Source organism: Gossypium arboreum, chromosome 9 (genome assembly GCF_025698485.1).
Source record: "Gossypium arboreum isolate Shixiya-1 chromosome 9, ASM2569848v2, whole genome shotgun sequence".
NCBI lineage: Eukaryota > Viridiplantae > Streptophyta > Magnoliopsida > Malvales > Malvaceae > Gossypium > Gossypium arboreum.
The window spans coordinates 5,282,876-5,292,940 of NC_069078.1; the positions used below are offsets into that span (position 1 = coordinate 5,282,876).

General features: G+C 37.1%; 1 protein-coding gene across 1 annotated transcript; it reads left to right on the forward strand.

Annotated features, from left to right (window-relative positions):
- Positions 1-1,776: 1,776 nt before the first annotated feature.
- On the forward strand, positions 1,777-9,834 carry LOC108459284 (probable leucine-rich repeat receptor-like protein kinase At1g35710). The gene is made up of 3 exons (XM_053018549.1): positions 1,777-2,606; positions 7,758-9,325; positions 9,440-9,834. The coding sequence occupies exons 1-3, from the start codon at positions 1,777-1,779 to the stop codon at positions 9,832-9,834; spliced, it is 2,793 nt and encodes a 930-aa protein (XP_052874509.1).
- Positions 9,835-10,065: the final 231 nt, after the last annotated feature.

The following is a 10,065-nucleotide window of genomic DNA, read 5'->3' on the forward strand; positions in this document are numbered from 1 at the left end:
CCACCGTCGCCGATCCGTCACCATCGCCGGCCACCGCACGCGGTGGCCAGAATTCCCAAAAGGTATATTTTTTTCTTCCTTTTTTATTTTCTATTATTATTTATTGTTTACAATATATGTATATATGCGAATAAAAGGGCATGAAAATAGAAAAGAAAAAAAGAAATAAATCGAAAGAAAATGAAATCACCTTTGTTTTTCTGATTTTTGATTCTATGTTTTCGTTTCTTCTTTTAATGTTTTTCTCTTGATTGGATATTTTGTGCCTTTGACTCACTGATTTTGTGTTTTAAAATCAAATGCTTCTTTTTATTTCTCACCCAAAAAAACCCCATCCTTTTTACAATTTCGTTTTGGTTTATATATTTGTGCATACTGCTCCTTTTTGCTTTCTGTCTTCTCTCGTTTAATGCTTGCAGGTGAATGATGGTGGACTTGACTTGTCAGTGGGAGCAGAGGCGGTGGTGGATGGGACAGGGAGCAAGTGGCTGAAGCAGCTTAGGGTTTTCTTAGCTTTTTTTCTTTTGTTTTGTGTTTGGGTTGGGCTAGGGTTTTGATCTGTTTGGGCTAAGAATTTTGGTTTAAGTTGGGTATTGGGTTTTAATTGGGTAGTTGAGTTATGTTTATTTGGGCCCAAAATTGGGCTTGTACAATAATAACTTATTGAAAAAATATATTATTGTTATGTTTCATGTCTATATTACGATCTATGTTTGGAGTATATGAATACCTCTTCTAACAATATCGTCTCCAAGATTTGAACATATGCTCTCTCTTTCAAATCATAATATGCTTTACCACTACGCTCAACACTTATTGATAACTTGTCAAAAAATATATATTTGTACAATGAAAACTAATTACAAGTTAATACCTAAATGAAAATACATAAAATCAATTAATTTTCATCATAAAATATTATAATACTCATATTTGTTTTAAATAATTCATGTGCAAATGCGTAAAGACATGAAGACAAAAAAATTTATATGTTCATATTCTATTTATTTAAAATTATTGTTGCATTTATTGAACCCATGTGGTGGCGTGATGATCAAAGGAGTTCACCGTCCTAGGTGAACCTAAGTCACACTAGTTGCGTTTGTTGTTTGTAACTCACCAAAAAAATTTATTGTTGTATTTATTTATATTTTGAATTTAAATTTAAGTTTTTATATTAATATAACATAATGAAAATGATTTTAATTAAATTTATTAAAAAAATAAAATTAATTTAACATATTATAATTTTATAATACCAACGTCATTAGAACTAAAATATATCCTCAATAAATTAAATTTCACATGTGAAAGAAGACAATATTATAAACAATTGAGCCAAAGTTTTTGGTTTCAAAATATTTTGTGGAAAAATCCGCACTTCAATGTTGAGGAGTAGTTGATTAGATTCAATCTTTGTTTACTTCTTTAATTAAATGAGGCAAAAGTTGCTCCGTGTATTCAATACTTTCCCATTTGTTGCAACAAACTAATACTATATATATAGAAAACACAACGTGATGAATGATGAATGCTTTTCCACTCGTTTTTCAACCTACTTTACTGGGTTTCCATATTGTATATGTTTTTCTTTCTATGCCAACAACAGTAGTCAATGTGCCCTGCTTGTTTCCATCAACTTTTAGCTTACAAAAAGAAAGACAAAAACGTGACTTTTAGTCCTACAATGAAATGAACTTGTATAAATTCATTAACAGAAACTATGACATGATACAACTGAACCTTTAGCAGATAATTAAGCTCAGCTAATTAAACATGGCCTCATCCTCAACCTTTTTCATTCTTTTAGGGATACTGCAAGCTACCATCCTTTTAATTTCCGTTGCTAGAACTGTGACAATGGCAGATCCATCGCCATTGGCGTCCGAAGCCGTAGCTATGGTAGAAAGTGGGTGGTGGAGTAATTATAGCAACAATGCTTCAGAACGTTGCCAATGGCCAGGTATATCATGCAACACTGCTGGAAGCATCATCCAAATTGACATTTCTGATGCTTCCAATATTGAGGTTGGAGATAGATTTGGGAAATTGAATTTCTCTTCATTTCCAAATCTTGTCCTTCTAGATCTTAGTGATCATCAACTTGGTGGAAATATCCCGCATCAGATAGGTAAACTATCCGCATTGCAGCACCTTGACTTGTCCAATTGTGGTTTATCCGGTGAGTTACCTCCTTCTCTAGGAAACCTAACCCAATTAGAATATCTTGACATTTCCTATAATGATAAAATTAATGGTTCCATCCCTCAACAACTAGGGAATCTAGTGAACCTTGTCACTTTAAACTTGAGTGCCAACAGTCTTGGTGGAAACATTTCACCGTTTCTTTGGCTATTGACCAACCTTAGGCATCTAATTTTGGATAGGAATCAATTTGATGATAGTATTAATACAATCCCTCAAAACTTGTGGAATTTGAGGGGTCTGGAGACTTTAAGCCTAAGTAGTTGTGGAATTGTTGGTCCAATCCCTTCTGCTTTGGGTCAGTTATTAAATCTCAAATATTTGGATCTATCGGAAAACAAAATTAATGGATCTATTCCATCTGAAGTTGGATTCTATTGGAACCCACCATTCTTTGAAAAGTCAAATGGGGTGGGCACCGAAAGTAGAAAGTAATATTGGTTGGCAAGTTGGGTTAAAAGTTGGCATGGGATAATTGCAATTTTGGTCACTAATTGTATAGGGACATTGCAAGTTGATCCTTGAACCTCAACTATAAATAGGCCTAACCATTTCTTACTTTCTTCATCCCATAATTGCCATTCTCTACTTAAGGCATTATTCTCTCTCTATTTGTAAATTTCACTTGTAATTTTGGAGTGAAATATATTTGGTAGTGCCCGAGGACGTAGGCAAAATTTCTTGAACCTCGTTAAAATTCGTGTTCTTTATTATTTGTTTTGCATATTTTGTGAATGTGATTGTAGTGATTTATTGTGCTATTAAATTACGATAGAGGATATTCGGCTAGGAAAGACTTGGTATTTAAGTGATCTTCGTGATCTACCTCTCTTTCTTGGGAATTGAACTTGGTGTGATTTTTCAATTACAATAATTTTACTCTTTCACACGCCGCACAACAATTGGTACGAGCGATTCGTACTTGGGGAATACGACCGTTACGGTACTATTCACATATCTGATTACTATTCACGATACGGCACTATTTACAAATACGGTCTGTTCACGTATCGATGAGTTGGGATTGAGGAGAAAATGGCAGCGACATCGTCATCGCAAGGACTCTCGTGACAAATGCAAAATTTGAAGTAAAGAAATTTGACGGTACCAATAATTTTGGTATGTGGCAATGTGAGATCCTGGATGTCTTATGTCAGCAAGAGCTAGATATAGCCCTTGAAGAAAAACCTGACAAGATGGATGACAAGGAGTGGGCCAAGATCAATAGACAGGCGTGTGGTACAATCCGCCTATGTTTGGCCAAAGAGCAGAAGTACTCTGTCATGAGGGAGACATCGTGAAGAAGTTATGGGATACCTGGAAGAAAAGTTTCTAACGAAAAGTCTTGAAAATAGGCTTTATATGAAAAAGAAACTTTATCGATTCACGTATGCACCCGGTATGTCGATGAATGACCATGTGAACTCATTCAATAAAATTTTAGCAGACTTGCTAAATTTGGATGAGAAATTTGAAGATGAAGACAAGGCATTATTGTTGTTGAATTCCCTTCCTGATGAATATGATCATCTTACCACCACATTGCTTCATGGGAAGGACACGATCACATTTGATGCAGTCTGTAGTGCGTTGTATAGATCTGAGACTCGAAAGAAAGATAAAAGAGATCACAGAGATACAACCGCAGAAGTCTTAACAGTAAGAGGTCGTTCACACAGCAGCAAATCTGGTAGAAGGGGAAAGTCCAAAGGGAGACCCGCCAAAGATGAATGTGCCTTTTGCCGTGAAAAAGGGCATTGGAAAAAGAATTGTCCTAAGCTACAAAAGGGCAAGGCTATTTCTAATGCATGTGTAGCGGAGCATGATGAGGAGTCAGACTTTAGCTTGGTTGGCATGGCAATGGCATGTCAAACGGATGAGTGGATTTTGGATTCAGGATGTACTTACCATATGTGTCCTAATAAGGACTGGTTTTCTAGTCTTAAAGAGCTAGAAGGTGGAATTGTTCTTATGGGCAATGATAGTGCTTGTAAGACAATGGGAGTGGGTACAGTCCAATTGAAGAATCACGACGGCTCAATCCAAGTCTTGACAGATGTTCGCTACGTACCTAGCCTGAAGAAAAATCTCATCTCATTAGGGGCCCTAGAATCTAAAGGGCTCACAATCACTTTGAGAGATGGATTACTAAAAGTAGTAGCTGGGCAATTGACGGTGATGAAAGGCACAAGAAGAAATAACTTGTACTTTTTAAATGGAAGTACAGTTATTGGATCAACATCAACAATTTCTACAAAAAATGTAGATTCAGAGGCTACCAGATTATGGCATATGCGATTGGGACATGCTGGTGCAAAAGCTTTGCAGACATTGGCGAAGCAAGGCTTGTTGAAAGGTGCAAATTCTTGCAAAATGGAATTCTGTGAACATTGTGTTCTGGGCAAGCAGAAGAGGGTAAAATTTGGTCCAGCAATTCACAATACGAAAGGAATTCTGGACTACGTTCACAGTGATGTGTGGGGACCTACCAAAGTAGCTTCTTTGGGAGGTATGCACTATTTTGTTACTTTTGTTGATGATTATTCAAGAAAAGTATGGGTGTATCTAATGAAAAGAAAAAGTGAAGTTTTGGATGCATTTCTGAAATGGAAGAAGATGGTGGAGACTCAGACTAGTCGAAAGGTCAAACGACTTCGATCAGATAATGGTCTTGAGTACAAAACGATCCATTTCTACAAGTATGCCAAGATGAGGGCATTGTGCGACACTTCACATTCGGGATACACCACAGCAGAATGGGGTGGCGAGCATGAATCGAACTATCTTGGAGAAAGTTCGATGTATGTTGTCCAATCTTGGATTGGACAAAGAATTTTAATTTGGCGATTACATATGCGTGCCATCTAATTAACCGCTTGCCATCACCGCAATAAATGGAAAAACTCCTATGGAGATGTGGACTGGTAAATCACTCGATTATGATTCTTTACATGTATTTGGTTCCCTTGCATATTATCATGTAAAGAATCTAAGTTAGACCCAAGAGCAAAGAAAGCATTATTCTTGGGTATAAGCGATGGAGTAAAAGGATACCGTCTCTGGTGTCCTAATACAAGGAAAATTGTTTTCAGTAGAGATGTGACTTTTGATGAATCAACCATGTTGAAGTACAAGGATTCACAAAAGGATGACAAAACCAGTAGTACTTTGCAGCAGGTGGAGCTTGAAAAGGTTAACGATGATCCGCTAATATTGGAGGGACAAATGATGAAGAGGTTCCTACCCAAGAACCTCTACAGCAACAAGATTCAATTGCATATAGAAGGCCAAGAAGAGAGATTCGTAAGCCTGCTCGCTTTGATGATATAGTGGCCTATGCACTTCCAATTGCAGATGATGATGTTCCTTCTACTTACACAGAAGCAGTAAGTAACCCTGATGGTGTAAAGTGGAAGCAAGCAATGAATGAAAAATGCGTCTTTTCATAAAAATAAGACACAGGAGTTGGTGACACTACCCAAGGGAAAGAAGGCAATTGGATGCAAATGGGTATATGCAAAGAAGGAAGGATTTCCTGATAAAATTGAAATTCGATACAAGGCTAGATTGGTAGCAAAGGGTTACGCTCAGAAAGAAGGAATAGATTACAATGAAGTGTTTTCTCCAGTTGTGAAGCATTCGTCTATTCGGATTTTGCTAGCCTTGGTTGCGTAATATGATCTTGAACTAGTTCACTTGATGTGAAGACCGTTTTTTACGGTGATTTGGAAGAGGAAATCTATATGACTCGGCCGGATGGATTCAAGGTTCTTTGGGAAAGAAAATTGGGTTTGCAAACCGACAAAGTCGCTTTATGGATTGAAGCAATCTCCGAGGCAGTGGTACAAGCGATTTGATCAGTTCATGAAAGGGCAAAGGTACACAAGAAGTAAATTTGATCATTGCGTGTATTTTCAGAAGCTACAAGAAGAAACTTTCATATACTTGCTCTTATATGTTGATGATATGCTAATAGAATCTAAGAGCAAAGTTGAGATTGAAAGATTGAAGACTCAACTCAATCTCGAGTTTGAGATGAAAGATCTAGGAGAAGCTAAAAGATTCTCGGCATGGAAATATGGAGAGATAGAGCTCATAATAGAGTTAGCTTGTCTCGAAGCGAGATTTGAAAAAGGTACTACTGGAGTTTGGCATGAACAAGCGAGACAAAACCTGTAAGTACCCGTTGGCTTCTCATTTCAAGCTTTCGCACAACTATCTCCTTCGACGAATACGGAACGAGAATACATGTTGCAAGTTCCAGTATTCTAATGCGATGGGTAGCTTGATGTAGGCAATGGTGTGTACAAGACCCGACATTTCACAGGCAGTTAGTATAGTGAGCGGTATATGCATAATCACGAAAAGGACATTGGCAAGTGTGAAATGGATTCTACGGTATATTCGAAGACCGTGGATGTTGGATTCTTGTTCAAGCAAGATAATACACTTGGTAAAGGTGTTATTGGGTACGTTGATTCTGACTATGCCGGTGATTTGGACAAGCGAAGATCAACCACCGGTTATGTGTTTACACTTGCTGGAGGACCAATAAGTTGGAAGTCTACACTACAGTCTCTGATTGCATTGTCAACCACGAAGCCGAGTACATGGTGTAATGAGAGGTCGTAAAGGAGGCTATTTGGTTACAAGGTATGGCTAAAACCTTGGGGTTGGTTCAGGAGCATATTAATGTGTATTGTGATAGTCAAACTGCTATTCATTTAGCAAAGAATCAAGTCTATCATGCACGTACAAAACATATCGACGTACGATTCCATTTTGTGCGGGAAATTATTGAAGAGGGGAAAATTTGTCTTCAGAAGATCAAGACTGCAGATAATCCCGCAGATATGATGACCAAGGTGGTATGACAACCAAGTTCAAACATTGTTTGAACTTGATTAATATCTGCAAGTTTAACAGTTGAAGAAGGCACTATCAAGTATTGTTGTCAAAAGCAGAAAGAATTGTGTGAAGATAAGATTATCCTAATCAAATCTTCAAGGTGGAGATTATTGGAACCCACCATTCTTTGAAAAGTCAAATGGGGTGGGCATCGAAAGTAGAAAGTAATATTGGTTGGCAAGTTGGGTTAAAAGTTGGCATGGGATAATTGCAATTTTGGTCCCTAATTGTATAGGGACATTGCAAGTTGATCCTTGAACCTCAACTATAAATAGGCCTAACCATTTCTTACTTTCTTCATCCCATAATTGCCATTCTCTACTTAAGGCATTATTCTCTCTCTCTATTTGTAAATTTCACTTGTAATTTTTGGAGTGAAATATATTTGGTAGTGCCCGAGGACGTAGGCAAAATTTGCTGAACCTCGTTAAAATTCTGGTGTTCTTTATTATTTGTTTTGCATATTTTGTGAATGTGATTGTAGTGATTTATTGTGCTATTAAATTACGATAGAGGGATATTCTGGCTAGGAAAGACTTGGTATTTAAGTGATCTTCGTGATCTACCTCTCTTTCCTGGGAATTGAACTTGGTGTGATTTTTCAGTACAATAATTTTACTCTTTCACACGCTTCCGCGCAACAGATTCTTATCAAACTTGACTATTTTGCATCTCTACAACAACAAACTGGGTGGTTCAATACCCTTTTCCTTGTACCAGTTAACCAATTTGGAAACTTTGTACCTAGATAGTAATCAACTTGAAGGTTCCATCCCTCAGAATATTGAAAAGTTGAAGAACATCAACTTTTTAAGCATCACTAATAATAGTTTTACTGGTCATATTCCCCTGGCTTTGTGTCGTTTGACAAAATTGGAATCTATTTACCTTGATAAAAATCAAATCAGTGGTTCAATCCCTTCTTGTCTTGGTAAGTTGTTCAACTTGCGCACATTGTATCTTGATTCAAATCTATTAGAAGGTCTTATTCCCAAAGAGATTGGGAATATAGCAAATTTAACTTCATTAAGACTCTCCCAAAACAAATTGAGTGGTTCAATCCCCTTTCAGATTGGGAATTTAGAAGCATTACGTTTCTTAGACCTCTCTAAGAACAGACTGATTGGTTCCATTCCCATTGAGATTGAGAATTTAGCAAATTTAACTTCATTAAGCCTCTCCCAAAACAAATTGAGTGGTTCAATCCCATCTTGTATTGGCAATTTATCCAATTTGTATAACTTAGAACTTGATTTAAATCTATTAAAAGGTCCTATCCCTGAAGAAATTGGTAGGCTTTTTCAACTATCAAATTTAAACCTCAGCTTCAACGAACTCTCAGGTAGTGTCCCTATCTTGTCTGCCACTAAGCTTCGTATTATCGATGCTGGAAATAACTGTAACAAGATTTCTCCTGATCCATTTGAAGGAAATAGTCGACTGTCACCCTATATGTGTCCTTCTCCAGTAACCAACAAAGCCAACAGCAGTACAATTCCTTACTATATCAAAATATTCCTCCCTATTGCCATCTTCTCCACATTCTCCATTTTGGGATATTTTCTATTTTCACGGTTTAAGCTCAAGAATAACCGTGTCAGTGTACAACCGACGAAGAATGGGGATTTGTGTTCCATATGGAACTATGATGGAAAGATGGCATACGAGGATATTGTTGCAGCAACAGAGGATTTCGACTTTCGATACTGTATAGGAGTTGGTGGTTATGGAAGTGTTTACAGAGCACAACTACCTTGTGGTAAAGTAGTTGCCTTGAAGAAACTTCATCGTTTAGAAGCTGAAAATCCAGCCTTTGACAAGAGCTTCAAGAATGAGATCAAGTTTCTAACAGAAATACGACATCGAAGCATCGTAAAGCTTCAAGGGTATTGTCTACACCGACGGTCCATGTTTTTGATCTATGAATACATGGAAAAAGGGAGTTTGTTCTGCAACCTAAGAGATGAAGTGGAAGCAGTGGAAATGGATTGGACAAAAAGAGTGGAGATCATCAAAGGCATAGCGCATGCTTTGTCTTACTTGCACAATGATTGCAGCCCTCCAATAGTTCATAGAGACATATCAAGTAACAATGTTCTTTTAAACTCGAGCTTTGAGGCCTTTGTAGCTGACTTTGGGACTGCTAAAGTGCTGGATCTTGAATCATCCAATCGGACCATTATTGTGGGCACATGTGGTTATGTAGCTCCAGGTGATTTTCTTTGCTTCGTTTTTCTTTGCTTCGTTTGATGACATTTTCTTCGGAATTTATAAAATTAATTGAACATATAAGTGATTTTCTTTTTATCTGGTTTTTCGTATGCAGAACTTGCCTATACGATGGTTGTCACCGAAAAATGTGATGTCTATAGTTTTGGAGTAGTGGCATTGGAAACGTTAATGGGAAAGCATCCTGAAGAATTGTTATCATGGTTGTCATCACCAACTTCTTTGGTAAATATGAGGCTGATTGATGTGCTAGACAACCGTTTACCACTTCCGACAATCCCATTAGTTGCACAAAATCTTGTTCGCATTGCTACTTTGGCATTCGCCTGCCTAAATCCGCAACCTAAGTCTAGACCAACGATAAAAGAAGTTTGGGAAGAGTTTCTTTATGGCCAAACATCCTTGGGAATTCCCCTTCGAATGATCTCTTTGTTACAACTTGTGAACCGTGAAACGCATATTGGAGGCAGAACTGAAACTTGTAATGTTTAAACTCCATGCACTTGTTCTTGATTAGATATTGTTTATCATGCTTTTGATGATTTGTTTGTAAACCATATCCTGTGTTATAGAGGTTTTCAAATTTAGATTTAAACCAAATTAACCGACCGAACCGATATAATCCATCAAGAGGTCGGTTTGTAATTTTTTTGGAAGTTTGATTATTTGTTAATTCGATTTGAAATCAGATAATTAACTGAATTAACCATACAAATTATATGT

Coding starts and splice junctions, on each gene's coding strand:
- LOC108459284 (XM_053018549.1), top strand. CDS start 1,777: ATGGCCTCATCCTCAACCTTTTTCATTCTTTTAGGGATACTGCAAGCT. Junction 2,607..7,757: donor AACCCACCATTCTTTGAAAA/GTCAAATGGGGT, acceptor TCCGCGCAACAG/ATTCTTATCAAACTTGACTA. Junction 9,326..9,439: donor ATGTGGTTATGTAGCTCCAG/GTGATTTTCTTT, acceptor TTTCGTATGCAG/AACTTGCCTATACGATGGTT.